This window comes from Rhea pennata, chromosome 5 (genome assembly GCF_028389875.1).
Source record: "Rhea pennata isolate bPtePen1 chromosome 5, bPtePen1.pri, whole genome shotgun sequence".
Taxonomy (NCBI): domain Eukaryota; kingdom Metazoa; phylum Chordata; class Aves; order Rheiformes; family Rheidae; genus Rhea; species Rhea pennata.
The window spans coordinates 51,460,171-51,479,911 of NC_084667.1; the positions used below are offsets into that span (position 1 = coordinate 51,460,171).

At 44.7% G+C, this 19,741-nt stretch overlaps 1 protein-coding gene across 9 annotated transcripts in view; it reads right to left on the reverse strand.

Annotated features, from left to right (window-relative positions):
* FOXN3 (forkhead box N3) overlaps positions 1 to 19,741 on the reverse strand; it is a 218,709-nt gene that overhangs the window by 130,831 nt on the left and 68,137 nt on the right. For 5 of the 9 annotated variants that reach the window (XM_062575907.1, XM_062575906.1, XM_062575903.1 and 2 more), the window contains exons 1-2: positions 9,763 to 9,888; positions 6,354 to 6,910 (exon numbers count right to left, since the gene is read on the reverse strand). In XM_062575907.1, the coding sequence (XP_062431891.1) occupies positions 6,354 to 6,896 (543 nt within the window). In that variant the 5' untranslated portion in view covers positions 6,897 to 6,910; positions 9,763 to 9,888. Of the gene's footprint in view, positions 1 to 6,353; positions 6,911 to 8,371; positions 8,447 to 9,762; positions 9,889 to 19,741 lie in introns of those variants that run through there. The other 4 variants (XM_062575899.1, XM_062575901.1, XM_062575900.1 and 1 more) reach the window with 2 other exon arrangements.

Genomic DNA, 19,741 nt, shown 5'->3' on the forward strand with positions numbered 1-19,741 from the left:
ACCTCTGGGCAAAATAAAGAAACAAACCTTATGAAGTAAAGAAAACATATGCTCCTGCGTGCACACAGCCCTGCACAATTTTCTTAAGACCATTTCATGCATATCACAATGGCATGCATGTGACTAAGCATACAGCCAGCCCTAGTGCTTTAAATGAAGCTTGCATTTCTGAAGTTCAGAGCATGCCCATGTCACTCCCCTTCTACTCTTACCTGTAGCTAGATCAGCTCACTGACCTGACTGAATACCACGGGCATCATTTCATATTGAACAAAAGGGAGTTCAGCACTAGGCCTGTGCTGGGACCTCATCTGACCATAATGATCATGAACTAAGTAGAGAACTGAAAGTAAATGTTTCCAGCAAGAAAAAGCCTCCAACTATAATTAACCTTCTTCTCCTCATGTGGTCCTAGCCTTTACCTTGTGGTAGGATCTGTCCATCAGGTACTTTTACACCTGTTCTCAGTTCAGTTGCCAGTCTCTATCTGGCCTTTCCTCTATAAGGATGGTCTTGCCCTCTTTGGTAATACCAACCTAAGGTATTTCCCAACCTTCAGTGCTCCCTCAGTCACATCAGCACAACTGTCTGTTACACTGTGTTGTGACCTAAATCAGGGAATTAAGCTGAAAAGCAACTCAAAAATTAAAAAAGAAAACAAAGAAGTCCAGCTGATTCAGATCTCTGACCAGATCCCCAACTTGCCAGAGAACCACAAAAATTGTGTCAGGGCAGTGCTGGGACAAACAGCTAGAAGCAAGCAAGTTATGACTACTGCTAAAAAAATGGGTTAATCAAAACAACCACAGCCCAAGTCCAAGAGGTGAAGGGCAGCTTGTTCCCGCTTTCCTGTCCACACTCTTTCAGTGCTGCTTAACACATTTTTATATTGTATCTTCTGTGGGTTAGGAGCACACAAATGGCCACTAACTCCAGTTTATTTAACCAAAGTAATCAGGACAATGTGGTAGGTCAATCAGCTGTCAATGTACAACAAAAACCATTTCAGTTACCCAGAGAGCTGTCTCCCTACCGGCTATGTTAACTAAGAACAAGATAACATAAATACCCTGGATATAAAGTTCAGAGGACCCTCCAGATATCGCCAGCTCTTCAAAATTACTTGATAAAGAACTGATTGTGCTCTGTGCAGCTCTAAACTAGATAATTCAGGCAGTCTGTACTGGAATGAGCATACTATAATGTAAAGTGAACCATCTGGAAGCCAGGGAAATGGAAGCATATTCCTTTCATACGCTGCTTTAGGAAATCAATTATTTAAATATTCTGTATAATTTCTTGCTTTTGCACTTTGAAAACAAAACTGAATAGGGTTCAAGAAAAGCTCTCCACAAACTGACATCTGGAAGACTCATATTACAGTAAGGTTCTAGAGACTTTTATGATCAAGTCACTTCTTTGTTTCTCCACAATGAGATGACCTGCATTTCTCTAAAAAACAATTTGGAGAGAAAGTTTCTGATAGCTAGAGAGCTTTTTAATATGGTAAACTAGGTTACAACAAAATGGATTTCAAATCAGACTAGACAAATTCCAGCTCAAAACCACAGCATTTCCTTTTAACAATTTGGATAATTAACAGTTGGATAGGCTTATTTAGGGTATTATTTTATTAATGTAGTCAACATCATCTGAAGTCTTTAACATGAGTCTCAGTGTTTTTTGTTTTTTCTTTTAACATTTTAGCTCCACTAGACGTTATAAACACAGTGAGATTCTCCTGCTTGTGTTATTTGGGTCAATCTGGGTGATAACAATATTAAAACTGGAAGAGATCATTTCTATCCCCAGAGTGCCAAATAGCTTTCACAGGAGATCTTCTCAAATGACGTTAAAAGAGAGAGGAGAGAGAGAGAGCACTGTCACCAGTCCATCGCCTTTGTGTATATGCAGATTGGCTTAAGAGATTCTAATAAAGAACAATCAGGCTCCTTTTCCTCTCACTCCAGCTAGCTCTCATCTTTCCATAGGGTTTTACTTGCCAAAAGCCCAGACAATTATCACACCACAGAAAGAGGACTTGCACAGGACAGAATTGCAAAATGCCTCTGTGCCTTGCACCAGGTCCTTCCTGCAAGGACTCTCCCCAGTGAGAAAGGCTACAGAAAGGCAGCACATGAGACAAGGACAACTTTGAAGCAGGCTCTTTCAGAGCCCTAGGACTGCTCAGGAGTCCTCAGATCCCTGATGTCTGGAGCCCGCTCCAGACAGAGGAGGAGCCTGGCTCAATCTCCATGACCCAGTTATGGACCACGTACTTCTAAGAATAACTTCTACATCAAGTGAGGAGAATTTTATTCTCCCATCCCCATAAACATATCCCTTACCCTCATTACATTTTTATTAAGATGTTCCTCAGCACAAGTGCCAAACAAACCTTTAGGAGTCTTGAATGTCTTCAGTGTGCACACAGTCAGGAGCATGTGTGCATTTCCCTTTCTCAGACAACACAGAACAGACACAATGAGGAACCCTCTTGATAGCGTGGATGTCTAAAAAAGCCTGGACCAGGGAAAAGACATCAGAATAGCAGAAAGGTGCATGAGACAAGAGTCCCAGCTTTTATGACTGTGTGCCTTTAACAGAGAATATAAAGAAGCCTACTGTGTCTATTATTCATTCTCCTCATACGCTTTTTTTGATAATAATGACTGAGAAAGTTTGCATTCATTAAAGGTATACACACACCCTGAAAATACAGTCTTACCAGTCTTTTTCAAAACAGGAATCCCTATGCAAATAATATGAATCTTCAAGGAGAAAAAAAATAGGGCTTATAACAATCTTTTTTCAGCAGACCCTTAGCTTCAGCAGCTAGTGGGCGCAGCTATAATTACAGCAAACCTACATAATGCGCCTGAACTAGCTTAGCCCTTTCCCTGCAAGCAGAGAAGCTGCCACATCAGTAACTCCGTTGCTAGGGCAACTGCTTACTTTCCATATCAACTGCAAACTCGTTGCTATGGAGACACATATACAAGAAAAATTCCTCTCTATAGCCAAGGACCAGATGGTAGGGAAGTCAGAAAAGTCATGGGCTAACGCGTTGTACTAAATGGGACATAAACTAGAGGACATTTAAATCTTTATGTTCACAATAGGATTAATCTGAATGACTGAATTCACAGGTCCAGCAGTATAAACAAAGCCAGGGAACTCCTCTTATACTTCCCATCATGTGATGCTTTATACTCTGGCCAACTATTATTAAACTGCTGAGCTCAATGCAAATAAGTTTGTTCTGTCAAGGGCTCAGCATTTTCCCTTCTTCAGCCTTTCTCACTATCTCACTGCAAGAGATCAGCCTCACAGCAAAGTTACATGAATAGACACTTTGTAGGGCTGCCAGGTAAGCCCGATGGTGCTGCAGTTGAAGTCTATCATTCAGGAAGAGCAGCAATATATAAACAAATCCTGGGAGAAATATGTCTTTTCCCAGCATTCCACACATCAGACCTAAAAACATCAGAACGGGCAAGCTGAAACCTGAAGTGATGCAGTTTGTGGGTCTTTTTTCTGCTATGAGGATCTCACAACAGGAAATGCAAGCATTCCTATACACTCATAAAAAGCTGCATACTATTAATTATAGATTTAGCCCCATGAATATAAACTAGTGGAGGCCAAGACTGAGAAAACTACTATGCTGAGGGGATTCAAAAAAGAATTAAGTGTTCAGCAGAACTTTTTTTAGAAAAGCGATTGCTAAAAGACCATACAAACAAACCCTGGAAAGCACAACTATGAGAGGAAAAGCTTCTAGCTTTTCACAATGTGTCAACACACATCAACTAGCAAATGCCTGCAATTCCCAACACTGATTAACTCCTTCCTCCCATACTGTACTTGTTTCAGAGCCTATCTTGTTAACATTTTAAGATTTGCTATTTCCTAAATGCCTTTTCCACATCAAAAGAGAGATTCCAAACCAGCAATTTGCTGAGTTTGCCTAAAACCTGCAAGAATTCTCATGAAATAATACCTTATATAAGATAGCGTTTCTCTTCCCCTCCCCCAGACCCCAGCTCTAAACATGTAAATCTGGATGGCATCTCTGGTTTACATCTGAACAATTTAGGTGCTCTCTGTAAGGTACTCAAATCAACTCTGAAGCAGAGGGGGTGGTGTGCCACTGTGTATTTTTAAAGCTTCTAGGTAAAGTTTGCTGCTTTCCAAGTCTGCAATTAGCTGTCAAGCACCTGATTCAGCAATCCTAACTGAGTGCCAATTCTGCACTCAGCTCCCAGTCTGCCACCTCTCTTGGCCTAGGACACAAGAGGAAAAAAAAAAAAAAAAAAAAAAAAAAGTAGAGTATTTAAAAGACCTGGCTGTACATGTTCCAAATGCGATTCTCATCTCAACTACCTTAATACTCGTAACCAGAAGCATTACTGGGTAGTTATTAGGAGCTTAGGAGCACAGAAGGATGGAAAAAATTGTTTCTCATAGCCTGGGCTTTTCTAGGAAAGAGTAAAACCTCACCTTGTTATTTATATAGGCATGAACTTCCACCACACCTTATTATCTAGCTACATAACCACGGCTCTAATAATGAATTCTAGATGTAGGTGACCAGTCATGTATTGTGTTTCTTCACTTCCCCATGGACAAGTGCTTCATGGTACTGTTCACATGATCTCGAAAGACCGCTGGATATGACAGATATACATAAAACCTAGTTCCTCATAGGAAGGAAACTGCAATCTAAATAGTCAACTTATAAACAGAGGAAGAGGGATACAACAAAACACAAATGCAATGTTAAACATATGCCTTGCCGGTTACAATATTTTGTTTTTTTTAAATGTATTGTTAAAGTTTCTTATGGTCAGGGATAGGATCATAGAAGCCTGGTGTGGCACTTATTATTGTCTTAGATCCAAACAAAAATTTAAGACTCCAGTTTACACAAAACAAGATCCAGCTCGGGAACTGGTTTTATAATCTCATGCACAATCATTCACAGCAGCTAATTTATAAAAATTCCAACACACAGTGTGTGAGCTCCAATATGTGGATGGTGGATTTTAGGGGATAACATTAAAAAGAAGTATACCATTTAAAAAGAGTAAATCTTCAGAGATAAAAATATAATCTAAAAAGAAAAGCTGTTAGTTTAGGGTAACATAGGATTGTTCCTATAGATTTACTTTAGCTTCTGTTCCACGGCATTTAAAGTTAAATCACACCTAAAATAGGGAGAACAGCACCACCAGCAGAAGTCTAGTTTCAGGGTAACGAGTTACAAGACAATCACAGCATTTAATTCACTCGACTTCTGAATTTCAGTTCATCTATTGTTTCAGTCAGAAGAAAGAAGAAAGCTCATTTTCTGGTCTTCAGCCAATTTTAGAGAAAAGCAGTCAGTGATGTGATTTTACTTGCTATTTATTTCACTAACCTGTGAGAAGGACTGTGAAATTAATCTGCAGGTTGATATTTTTCTCAGTTTACTGATACTTTGCCAAAGATTCATCCAGACCACTGCTTCTGAAGATTGCCCCCCTTGGAAATTGATAACTGTTCCCAGATAGATTTATGCAAGAGAAGGTTATGCAAAACGCTGCCTCCACTGCTGGGTTCATTTCCCCATTCCCTCACACACAGCCTCCTCCTGCAGACGCAGCTCAACAGTCAGCAACGAAACCAGACAAAAACATCAGAGACCCGAAAGCAAAATCTGTTCTGCAGACTTCTGCCACTGCACTGTTCACAGAAGCTGCGGAAGCCCAGAGTTTCCAGGGGATGGTAACTTTTGCCTTTGATCGAAGGCTTCTCTCCTCTGTTCAGAGAGTTTCTCTAAAACCTGCCTAAAACAGGGAACAGGGTATTTTTGTACACACGGAATGAAGCTTCAACATCAAAATTCAATACTACGTATATTTGTTTCAAAAAAAAAAAAAAGATTACAATACAGACCAGAGAAAGAGAAATGGACTCTTACATAAGTCATACCCCTTCACTATACATTTGTATAGGCCAAGAACAGCAAGCAGCCTATTTATAACATGATTACATTCATCTAGTATAGCTGGAAACCATTACCACAGCATGATAACTAAAAACAATATTTAACCACTATGCATGAAGACACCAGCTGGGGAGAAAAGAAAAAACACACACACAAAATACTTTCTTACAGATGTCTAGACAATGAATTTAATAAAATCAGAATGAGCCACGCTAAAGAAATGTTGGCTCTCTGAATATAATGAACTACATTACCAGGGACAGCATAGTGCATATTCTGCATTTTACTATTGTGAATACATTCTAGGATTAGCAGGTGAATTTTCTCAGAGCCAGATAAGTTTCTATAGTCCCAAACTTACCTGACTTCTGTCTTTGTCCACTTTCTTAAAACACTTATTCAAGGATAGATTATGTCTCACAGAATTTTTCCATCCAGTGGGTGCATTTGCAAAATAGGGAAAGTGTTCCAAGATCCAGTTGTATATATCCTTTACAGGCAGTCTTTTGGTTGGCGAGTCCTCAATGGCCATAAATATGAGGCAGCTAAAGGAATAAGGAGGTTTGCAGTTGGGGTTCTGCTTGGCATCATAGGGCATGTCAGAGTGAGCAGGAGACGGCGGCGTGTCATCACCGATGTCCTGAACTGGGCTAACACTTCTTAAGACCGAGTCCCCAAAACTTTTCAGCAAGTTCTTGCTTTCATGTAACCAGTTCAAATTAGTTAGTTCTTCATCTTCCATGGCCCCTTTATCTAATCTGATGGCAGGCAAAGAGAAATCTAGGTCCTCATCATCGTGAAGTGCCTTTGATAAATCACTATCTTGGTAACGCTGGCTCAGTCCGCTGGGAACACTAATTCCTGAGCCCTCTGGCTTCTTACTGGGAGGCATGACTGGACCCATTTAGACAGAGACTCCTAGGATCGCAAATCCAAAGAGGAAAAAGAAAAAGAGAAAAAAGTTAGCTCATGATAAGCTACAGCATAACATTTTGAACAGCTTTTCCTCAACCAGTAACTCAGCGTTTTGCAATTTATATTAAAAATGACAGACTTGCAAAAATGCTCATCCAAAAATGTTGAGTAAAATAATCTAAAGGTAGGAAAAGTAAAGAAATTTCAGTCAATTGAATAATACTGTAATTCTGATATGCCTCAATTCTGCATGTACTTGAAGCCTCACACAGAAAATCCTAAAGACACTCCTTTAATGATGAATATGTGTATCAAATCACTGAATACGCCAATCATATCACTTTAATAAGCACACAAACATAAAAAAAAAAAAAAAAAAAAAAAAAAAAAAAGGAGCTTAAGGCCAGTTGCTTTAGATTAAGTTCAGCTGTTTCACTTCAGAGGACAATACACCAGCACTGTGATTAAAGTCACTCTGGCTAAAGGCACAGAAAGACAAGCATCAAATCTAGCTATAGTCACAGTTGCAACAAAACTTATAAATTATAGCACAACTCCAAAACGAGCAAGGGTGGGAGGAGAGAAGAGGGAAAGCAACACACAGTAGTTTTGGGACCAGGGCCAAGACAGAGGGAAGCAAGCGCCAGAGGAATAGAGCACTTTAAAAATGTATGTAAACAGAGTAGATTTTAACATAAGCTGAAATGTGTTTCAAACATGGTAGAAAATAGAGTCCGGAACGAATGTTATGATGTTTAGCAGTGACCTAGGAGAAGTATGATGAGCTGCTGAGCACACTGGACTAGCAGGCCCCAAGGGGGTAAGTGTGATCGATAATAGTCAGAAGGACTCAGTCCTTCAGAAGTTGTCTGTGCAAATCAGCAGAAACAGACAGGACTCAAAACAACTCCACTTCAGAAGCAGGAAGGGTATTCCCTTAGTTTTCCCATCATAAAAGAAAACTCCGAAAGAATTTAGGTCTGGAGAGGTGAATAGCAGTGAAATAAAAATTGGTAAGAGTTAATAATGAATTTCAAAACTATAAAGGCCCGTGCAGAAGTGCTGAACAAGAGCAAAAAGATTCCCTCTATTTGAAAGTCATACAGTCATGCGCTTAATATTGGAAATAAAGGGGGAAAATTATAGGTAGCAGCAGAATTAACCCCATATGTAGAGAAAAAAAAGAAAAGAGAAGAGAAAGTGGCCATTCTGGGTAAGTGAAAAGACTGTATTTTAGACGTTTCAAAGGGGAAAAAATAAAAAAGGAAAGCCACTTCAGCTCTTTCTATAAATACTTTAAACAAAAGCAGCCATTATTAAAACAGAAACGCATGGAACTTCCAAGTACGTTAACGCACACAATCACTGAGCAAGATCAACCACCGTCTGTGGTTTTAGACAGACAAGAATCTGGAAGAGGAAAAAATATCACGACAGACATAAACACCGGGAGGCCAAACTTACGCAGCTCCCACTTCCCAGCTCTCCGGACAGACTCCAGTAGCCGGGAGATTAACTCGGCATTACCCGGCGCAGGGGCGCAGGCAGGGCTTACCCATCCGGCAAAGCCAACCTGGACTCCAAACGGAACTTCTGTCCCGCGAGCTTCCGAACAGGGAAATTATATGATGGCTGACAGTAAAGTAATTTAATTGCACAGTTGCTATGACAACCTGCTGCTCTCTTTCTGTTTAATTTGCTTATTTGCCAGGATCTTCCCGAAGGGCCATATCACACCGTCCTTATTTATTTATTTATCCTTTAGGCAGAAGCCCTCATCGGTGCTAGCGGTGACTTCCGCTCGCTGGCCGCCAGCACAGCACAGCACAGCACGGCCCGGCCCGGCCCGGCCCGGCGCGGCCCGGCCCTGCCGCCCCAGAAACTTTTCCACAGCCGCGGCCCAGGAGTTTTCCACTATTTGAACAGGGGTGTGTGGGGGGAGGCGGGGGGAGATAAAGAGGAATTTGGCATATATTGTTATTCGCCATTCGTAGACAAAGAAACACCCGATCACATGAGCGCCCGCAGTTAAGCGAACGTTTTTAATCTGCTGCCAATTAAGGTTGCTCCACCAGATATGTAAATAGCCGCTCGCCGCCGAGCGCCTTCACACCCGCCTGCCCGCGCCGGGGGCCGCCGCCGCCGCCGCTCCCCCGCGCCGCGCCGCGGGCGGTGGGGCGGGGGGAGGCGGCTCCCGGCCGCCGCCACAACGCGCCCGCACCCCGCGGCGGGGCGGGGCGGGGCGCGGCAGCCGAGCCCCCCCCCCGCCGGCCCGCGCCGCCCCCCCGCGCGGCGGCAGGCTCGGCACAGCGTTCCCACCGTACTTGTCACCGGAGGGGTGGGGGGGGGGAAGAGGGCGCCCATTGGCCGCCGCGGCAGCCAATCAGTGGCGTTGCTAGGAGACGGGGACACTGCTCCGGCCCGGCCGCGCGCCGCTGGCAGCGCGCATACCTCCAATGCCGGCCGGGTGTCACGGACCTGCCCTCGGCCCTGCCGCGCCGCCACCGCACCGGCGCCCCCCGCAGCGCCGCCGCGCGGGCCGCCGCGCCCCGCCCCGCCCCGGGCGCCGCAGCGCCGCGGTCTCCACCTCTCCCCCACACACGCGTGTTCAAAAGTCCGTGCCCCGCGAGCTCCGCGCGGGACGCCGCCGCCGCCGGCTCAGCCCCGCGGCGGTGCGGGCCGGGCCCCGCCGCAGCGGGGACGGAGACGGGGCGGGGAGAGGGCGGCGCGCGCGCGCCGCGGCCGCGCACGAACTCGCCGGCAAGTTGTGGGGCGGCGGGGCGGCCGCGGCGCCCCCCGGGCGGGCCCGGCGGCGCCTTGCGCAATCCCCGCCGACGGCAACAACAACAACTCACCTGGCGGGGGGCGGCCTCACCGCGGTCCCTCCATGGCTATCGCGCAAACTTTCCCCCGACGGGGCCGCGCATGGCGCGCCCCGGCTCAGCCCGGGCCGGCAGGGCGCCGCAGGGCTCGCGGCGCAGGGGGCTCCGCCGCCAGCATGGGCCCGGCCGCTGCCCGCCCGCCCCGCGCTCCCGACGGGCAGCGGTTCGCCGCGGCGCGAGCCGAAGAGCGAGAAATTGTTTCCACTGCAAACAAAAAAGGCGACACATGACCAGGGAGGGAGGGGAGAGAGGGAAAACGTGGGCTGGGCCAGCCGCGACGGGAGAAGCCGCGGAAGGGAGGGCGGCGGCGCTGCCGGCGCGGCCCCTCGCGCCAGGCCGCGGGGCGCCGGGGCCCGGCGCGGCCTCGGCTCCCGCCCAGCGGAGCGGGGCCGCCGCCGCCGGGCCGGGCCGGGCGGCCGCCGCGGGTGTCTGAGCACGGGAGGAAACGGGGATCGGCTGGGGAAACGCGCCGAGCCGGGCGGCGGCGGGCCGGGAAGCTCCCGGGGCCGGCGCTGCGCCGCCACGGGGCCGGGGCCCAGGCCCGGTGCTCGGCGCCGGCCGGACCCTCCCGGCCCGAGGGAGCTTCGCCCGGCCCGGCCCGGCCAGTTGCCCGGCGGGCGGCGGTGCCTGCAGAGCGTTTCGCACCCTGTTTCCCCCACGGGGCCCAGTGCCCCAGGCCCTCCCAAGCCGACCGGGGCTAAAGCTGCGATATAAACTGAGCAGTCATCGCTGACCAGGAGGCAAGAGCAGCCCGAAGATCAGTGTATCCACGCCAGGCCCGACCCCAGGGCCGAGGGGCGGCATCTCCCCACGCCGCAGTGCCGGGCCTGTCCCGGGCCCCGGGCTGCACTCCAGCAGGCTCTCAGCTCCTGCACGGCAGCGTGAAACCCACAAGCCCACTAAAGGCACAAAATTCAGAGGAGCGCGGGCTCCCACAGCGGAGAGCCGTAGAAAAACCCCTAGACAGTTTCTGGCACATCTATCCACAGGTGTTGCTAATTTATGCAGGACCCAGGCCCTCATGACAGCATAACTTTGGAAACAGCATACGTAAGGACCGAGACACGCGTCGGGGTAACGAAGGGCAGTCTAGAGACGGGAGGTCACTGCTGCCCGCCCGCTGTACCGCGACTCTCTGCTGACGGGCTGTCCTCAGCCGTGCGGCGATGAGCTCCGTTGCAGAGACTCCAGCAGCAACTCCAGAGGAAAACAATTCATTCCTTTTAGACTAAGAAATTTTCTTTAAAATAAAATAAGGCCTGATTTGGATTAGGAAAAATGGTGCATTTTCTCCCTCGTTAACTACCTTGACATAATTAGTATTAACTTGATTAGAAAGTCTTGCCATCAGTTCAGTTAAATTAATTGGAGTGAACTAACTTGATTTTAAAACAAAAATGAAGTTGCCCAGTCTAGACAGCAGTTAAAGGTACAGGCTCTTGTACACAACATAACTGATCTCAAATAGTTCAGGGTTTCACAGCACTAAATTAAGATACAGCTGTCCACCTTTAATAAATATTAATAAATTGTTTTGTAGTTGAACCAAAAAAATCAAGGATTTTCCACTTTGGGTAAACAAGGTTTGCAGATTTAGCACACTTTAAAATTAATTTTCCTTTCAATCTGTTGCAGAAAAGTTTCAACAACGTAACACTGGTTAGAAATACAAGTATATTGGTAGATCCTTTCCAGTGCAACCCTGGACGCAGAAGTTAGCTCTATACCAACAAGCATTTTAGTGATTTTATTTGCAAAAACTGAAATAGCAGGCTCAAGACTTTGCAGGAATTCTGTGCTGACCCACTCAGTCAACATTATCCTGCTTCATGAGGATCACCAGTGTATTCAGTTCTATTTCCCTATCTGCAGTTAGTCATTTTCTACAGCATCAGATGCCTTTTAATTTCTATGACATTTTTAGACATGAGAGTGGCAACTATTTAGTTCTCAAAGCAGAGGGATGAAAAGTGTTTCATTTATTCTCTCAAACTACAAATTCCTGTCATAACTCACTAAGACCTTCTTCGGCGGATAGCTTTCCCTCCTCTACCAGTGAACTGCTATTTCACATTCTTGCATGTTTTCAAAAAGACTTGCCAGCAGCTGGATTTAAGAATGAACAGAACACCTATCAGACAGCAGAAGACCATTGTCACCCACTGGTAACCATGCCCTGTGATTGTACTAGTTCTAGGGCTAAAATAGTCAGCAGACCATTAGTTTACACAGTTCTTATAGCAATTTTGTTTTAAGCCCAAACTAAATTACCAATTCCCAACTCCACCCACCTGAATTTACTTCAAACCCTTCAGATGTTTTTTTTTTCCTTAGTGAAGCCACATGTCTCTTTATCAGCAAGCAAGGATATTTATCACATTTATCATCACTTGTAGAAGTGTCTTAGTATTCCGAGAAGAGTTCAGCTAATGAGAGGTATTTCTGAAGCGAGAAGGGAGAAGCCTTGTGAGATGCAGTGACAGTATACAAAATACATTACATCTTGAATAATATCTCATTATGTATGCCTCCTATTCAGGTACACAGCTCAGTTCCATCCAAAATTAGTGGTAGAATTCCCCATTGGCACTGGTGAGAATACGAACAGAATGTTGTACCTTTCCTGTAGCAGGTTGAATCCCCAGAGCAAACCAAAAGGACTATAATAAAGGACCAGTCTGAGACATTTGAAGTGCACACAGAAAAGCCAGTATGATCAAGTGCAAGGGTCAACATCTGGTAACACAGCTGCCTCAGTGGGCAGGTGGAAAGATCATGTGCACTGTGTCAGGCAGCTGGCCTGGGGCTGGGGCATCCTGCAAGAGGCAGCAGCACGAGGCAGCGCTGCACTGGCTCCTGCTGACTTCTGAGCTCTATGGTAAACCGAAGCCACTGACTGGCACAGCAGCAAAACACCACTGGTGAGAACAGTGGTATCTTACCTCTTGGGAAGACAGTGTCCCCTAGCTTCTTCTGAGTCTTTACTGGAATACTTAACTAACTTAAGAAAGAAAAGTGTCTCACACAATACCACTGAAAAATCATTAACTGCTGGTTTAGAGACTAGAGCAACATCCAAATATCTGATGTACAGCTATCAGTAGCTCACTATGATCTTAGGCAAGCCATCAAATTTACCGGGGTATTGATTTCCCCATTTCTAAGACAGGAGTAATACCAAGTCACTTGGTAAAAGATTTGCAGCACTGACAGATGAAAACTGTTTGTACATTGAGACCAAGGTATACATAGTACTGAAGACTGATTAGAAGTACCAACAGTGCAGAGCTGCACTTTGGGCTTAGCCTTGTGGGCTAATATAGAACAGTCTAATCTTTCCACTCAGATTTCAGAATATCAGCTGCAGATGTTTCAGTCCCTTATTTAATGAGGATTTCCAGCCATCTCCCTGTATTCCTTTATCTCTTATCCTCCTCTAGATTGGAATCTCTGATAACCTCCTACAAGCCCCCATTGCAAAATGAGCACAGCAAGGGTCACTGGCTCTCTACTATCTCTCCAAAGCTCATCTACTCCCTCTATCTTCATCTCTGCTGGGAAGAGCTTCCTCTCCTAGGATTATGAACACGTCACATGACCTTGCAAAATATTGCTACTTTCTGCCCTTTGACCCCACAAGTTTCACTGTTCAACAGACTCATGCCGCTTATCCTCATCTTTAAGCTCCCATTCCTAACCTAATCTCTAGTTACAATGTCCTGCCATTCTTGTCAATGTTTATCCTTTCCACACAGAGACAATTCTCCTCCCCAAGGTCTGCTGGAAGCTTGCTAACTAAGCTTGCGCTTTACGATATAGAGTTTGACATGCAGCTGTACACAACAAGCTCCCAATTCTGAAAAATATCCTGTTGTGCACGGTATCTTCCACAGACAGAGGTGGACAGGGCTACTGTCCTGAATTCCCTCTGATCTGTCTGATCGATGTCTCACAGTGGGAGACACCTCAGGCTCATAACACTGTATACTGGCCATCTCATTTTGTTCCTGCTCTCTCTTCATGTGGAATGACTGTCTTCCCCTAACAGTCTTGCCATCCCTCAATTTCTGTTTTCTCTGGGGTGATGGATCTGGTCTTCAATGGAGTACGAGCACCTTGAACACCCTGGACCAGTATTAAAAAATAAATTAATTACGTAAAAAAAATGAATACAATATGCATTTGCTCGTTTCCTCTTTCACAACTCCTGTTACCAGCATTCTTCTCCAGTTACTATTCTGTAGCCTTTGTCTCTTCCTTCAGGCCACCACTAATGCTTGGCATTTCCTCTTTTTCTTCACCACAAGTCATTCAAGAACACGTGAACCTCTCAGTCTCCCCCATCTATAACTAAGTCCTCTCATCCAAGAAGCAGATGGTCAATACTCTCACCACTATAATATCTATTAGTGGCCTCATAAAGAACCTGCAATATCACCATTTTTTTTTATTATTTTTAACCACAACGGGCCAACCTGGTTTTGTTGTTTGCATCATATCCATTTTGGGGATACAGAAAGCTACATTTACTTTCCCACAGGAATTCAGCCAGAGTCTCTCCCTCTTGCAGAGGTAACACCACGAACTGGCAGACGAGTGCTGCCTTGCTCCTGTGAGACCAGCAGCCCTGCTCACAGCTGCCTCAAGTGCCAGTGGACGCTGCCTTCGCGCCCTGTGCCTTTCACAAGCTCACCCTTCCCTTTTTCATTCCTCTTCAAGCACTAGCTACAGATACAAGCTGCACATGCAACGAAGACCAAGCTTACTCCAACGTACCCATCGGAGGCCTACCTTTGGTTTATTCATCTGAGACACATGGAATCAAAGCTAGAGAATATTTTTCCAACCTTTCATTTAGTTATCCCTCAAATTCTCATTTGCTCCAACTGGCGAAACCCAACAGAAATAGAACTGAATCACAGAGAAGAGTAACATGAAGCTTTGCCAGAGGTGACAAGAAACAAAAAAAAGTATCTACAGCTTTTTTGTTTTACGGACTAAAATATAGCGGATTTCTTACAATAAAATCCAGAGTTTTCATGAAACAGTTCCTTTATAAAATAACGCATGCACATTTACGATGTTATTGTAGTAACACTTGCTTGCAGCTTCTAAGAAAATGAGTACTTAGCACTAAAATTACATACAGCTGACAAACTACCAGCAAGCCTGTTTCTGTACACGAGCGTAGTGGGAAGAAAATATCATGCATGCTAGTTTGTCCTACATACATTTATTAAACCATGTCTGTATGAGAGATACTTTACCAGTGTAATTATACCAACACACTAGCACCTCAAATCAAAACTTAGCTTATATTGGTAAATGAAAGCTTCTGCAAGTGGTGCTTATTTTAGCAGCCTAGCTAGCAGGAAGCAAAACGCTGCTGGAATAAACATACTGGAGTTTTCGGTTAGCTTGGCTATATTGGTCTAAAATCACACTTAACCTAGCATAGCTGGTAAATGCAAACGATCATAGAAGGCAGTACTTCTAGTATCATTGCAGTGCTTGCAGAGGCTGAATACAGAAAGACTCGTGTTTTCTGGAGTTTGGTGTCTGAACTCTGCTGTCTGCTGTACAGGTGTAATGCAGCAAAAGTCAGCCTGGAGTTATCTTAACATTCACATTTGCCATTTGGCAGCTGAAGTGAAACATACCATGTAATCAGCAGAACCAGAAATCAACTGAATTTGTATTCTTCTAAGGAGGGTGAAGGAAAAGCAGCGGCCAACACTGCACTGAAATAAAGATCACAAGCTTTGGGGAAGACTGTAATGAAGACACTAAGTTCTGTTATAAAGTTCCTAAGTGGTTTTGCCAAATAGAATTTCTAAAACGAAGGCAAAACTTTTTCTGGACAACAGCTCAAGTCCTCAGTTTTCCTGAATACAAACTGCTCCTTTCACCAAGGACTTCATGATTTTGTCCTTTATCTATGCATGCAAAGTTAACTCCCACCAGGACCTCACAGGTAGTGAGGTTTGTGTTCACATTTCATAAAGGAAAGGATCCCAGACACTGACATTAAACAGCACTTGCCATCACTAGTGTAGTAAGCCAGTAGGCTACGATTCTTCTCTGACCATTTGCTTGCACCATGTGGTTTTCCTAGCCGTGGCTGTATTGATTCCCAGCTTGATTTCTAGCTCTTTGCACAACAGGATATTTCCAGGTGCTCCCTTCTACTCATCACCCAGCATTGCTCTTCCTGCGCATTTCTCAAACACTAGTCCCAGAGCAAACCCTGCAAGACGTAGGTCCAGATTTTCCCAGTGTGCCTCGATGCAGACAGAGTGAGGAGAGCCTCTCCCTCACCTCTTCTCATCACCTCTACGAGGTGATGCAGCTGTGAAGCACAAGCAAGGCCCACTCACAGCTCTGTCCAAGAAGAGATGCTGTGAGGCTGCTGGTTCATGAGCAAGTTATTAGTGTCATAAAAAGATTAAGCAGAGTTTTGTCATTGATTTGTTTTTAATATTACGTACTAGCCTACCAAATGCAACAGTGAGTGGAAGCAAAAGCAATGCAAAGCTGCAGTAGAAGGAGCTACAGGGCAAGTGGGCTGCAAGGCTGATCTGGAGGAGCAGCTGCCAGGCACAGCGGATAAGCAATATTTGGAAAGGAAGGCAGTGAGCTGGCACAGAAGAAACAGCTGAATTTACCCACGTCCCAGCAGAAACTACTGTTGCTGGCTATGACAAGAGAATTAGCCCCTGGCTGTTGAAATAATCTTCTGTTAGGTAGGTTTCAATATGAATAGCTTTTGGCCTCTCCACTGCAACAGAAAATCCTTATGATCACGGGCTGACTTACCCACTGCCACATTAATTTATGCTGGGTCTCATGGCACTACGCCAGTCTTTTTGGCAACAAGTAACCTCAGCTAACAGCTGAAGTGATCTGGTAGATACAGAGCATCTGACACCTGGTAGATTTTTGCCAGCTTTCTCATCCCACAGGTTTCTCACAACCACAAAGATAAATCGAGCCTTGATAGCCAAAGTAGTACAAAAAAATGCTGGGGATTTTTTTTTTCTCCTTTAACTCCCCTGTCCTATAAGCACTTATGGTCATGTTTACTTCTAAGGTCCAGTTAGTTCCATTACAGTTTAGCACTTTCATAAGCATCTGAGTGACCAGAGACAAAAATTGCTATAGCTATGACAAAATCTTGAAACATGTTAGAAGAAAAAACAATTTTTATTGTTTTCATGCATGCATAGGGCTTTATTTATTCATTTTCAATATTTTATTCCATAATGCAATAAAAGTAATACAATGTGAAAACATTACAATATCAAACTAAACCTCACATATAACCAACCAAACAAATAACAAAAAAAAAAAAAAAAAAAATCTATAACTGGAGAAACTCCTGGAAGTTACTGGACCAGCACTGGGCAATAGAATGGGAGTTTCAATAGAGCACAAAAGCAAATCCAGGCGTGAAAGGAGACAGGCTGTCCTGCTACAAGCCAGCCAACTGCCAAACTGTCATTTTGCTGTGCCGTTGAACAGAAGGCCCATGTAATGACAACCACAAAACTCATTTAAGCTCTGAAAAGGTGACTAATGAGCTCATTCATGCTGCCTATAAATTATTCACTACAACACTGACCCTACTCAAGACAAACAGCAAAGTAAACTTTAAATAGAGGGATCCGGAGCCTCCTGCATCGCCGCGTTCTGCCTGCAAAACTCCTCACAACCAAACAGACGCTTTACTTGCTTCTCCCCATTATCAAATTCCCTCAGATGCTCAGAACTGATTTTTTACTAGCCTTAATAGAGTTAAAGCAGCTGCAGCTGTTACGTATTTATTTCTCTGTTGCCCCCCCCCCCTTTTTTTCCATTAGCAGTTACAGGTAATCATGAAGTGCTATAAATAGCTTTAAATTATATTTTTCAGAAATTAAAGTCTGTCCTCAAAATGAAGCCCAGGTCTAAAGAAATAAGAACACAACTGCACATGCATGTTTAATGAGGAGTAACCCATCTCCAGGGTCTGTTTATTGATATTTCTATGAACATTTATGATTTGTGCCAAAACAAAAAGAAAGGATGTTAAAAACATTTTTATTTTCTAGGTGCTGAACTGAAAAAGTTTCTGCAATGCTTCAAAATATCTCTTTTCTAAGAATACTTTTGTTATCCTGTTTAGCAGGAAGTAAGGAGACAGGTTATACAGCTCAGCATTCGCTGCTGAAGCGGCTGGAATATACACTGGCTCTCTTCATAAAGTACTCTTCTTCGTCAGGTAAATTGCTTACAAAATTTCAAAGTTTCAGTTTAGTAACTTGTGACACACTGAACTAGCAATTACAAAGCGGCATTATTTACTGTCTTGTATGACACGAGTCTCATCTTCAGTGGAAAAAAAAAAGTTACTCGCACCTTGAGTTACACAACTCAATTCCAAAGGTCAAAACCAACTAGATAAAATCGAAAGCCAGGAATTACATACCGAAGTCCAGTTGCTATACCAACTAATTTAAGACATAACACAAGGTAGTCTGTAAAGTATGGGAGATACAAAGCAACATAATACTGATATCTAAACACAAGGCGGGGGGGGGGGGGGGGGGGAAGGGAGTTAGCAAAGAAAGTTCACAAACTCTTTCTGGCTTTTTCCCTACCCCAGATTATTTAATCAATGCAATTTTAACCAAGCAGTCTTTCTCTTCCAAACTGGAAATGTTACAGCTAAGCAATAGATGAACTTTTATTTGTACTACTTAAAGGAAAGGACTTTACCACCTACCAACAACCATATGATTAATCTTCATTGGTAAATTCAGAATCCTGGATATAAACAAGTCAGACGCATTGAATCCCTGTTGCTCTGTTAGTACCACTTTCTAAAATGATGAATAAATAATAATAATAATGAAAAAGCCACCCTCCCCCCAACAAGCACTGGGACAGCAACAGAGCAATCCACACCACATAGCTTGCAAGTCTTAACTTATCAAAAGCTCTCCACCTGACGAGATTCCTGAGCCGCTTGTAGCTGAAGGGTGTTGGCAAAGGACTGCTTGGAGAGTGTCACATGCCGGACCCCACCAACCTGTCTAGCAAGCAAAGTCAACTCCCCCATCCTTGGAGGGGAGTGGAGGTGCTTCCTGCACCCACCACCCCACACCCTGCTCCTCATTTCCCTAATGATACTCAGCTGCGATGGCAGTTTTGCCCCAAGACATGGTCTGGTCCAAATAAAAACAACCCAGAGTTGGCTGCAAAATCAGAGGAATACCAAGTCTGGGGGAGGAAAAGCAAACAAACTGACAATACAACTTTTTAGCTTCGTGTAGCAAAGTCAGTGCTTAGCTATGCCTGAAAATGAATCCCTTGACTGGTCCCTGTCACTCATCAACAATTTAAGATGTTCACAGAGCAAACAGCTCACGTATTCAACTCAGAGGAAAAGCCGTGGACCCCAGGAACTGCGTAACGCCTACCTCTCTGTGTATGATACTTGTCCTCTCGCCTCATCTGTTGCCATGTGCAGGTCCCAGTCCCAAGGCAGATTAACATTTGTACACTCCAGTACCTACAGGGCAGGCAGCAGCAGAGCACAACTCTGCAGAGTGAGGAAGTCCATAAGCACTGGCCAGTTAAGGTCAGCGAATACGTATATTATTCTTATTTTCACTTATTGCTATTTATTACAGCAACTACTGCGATAGTGCAGAAAGAAAAATAAATGGTCTGGAACAAGCTTTGTCCTCAGTAACTGCCTCAGCAATGGGAACAGGCACGCTCCCAGAACATAACCGCAGCTGATGCTGGACTCTCAAACACACCCAGCAGCTTTAGGGAGCCGGGGACACACTGCACTAAGGAGTGAATTGTGGGAAGGCTGTTAGGTGTAAGGACTCTCCTTGGATGAAGACTCCCCTGCAAATCCAGTGTGGGGAGGGGTCTCTGGCACACAACCTGCTATGGGGAA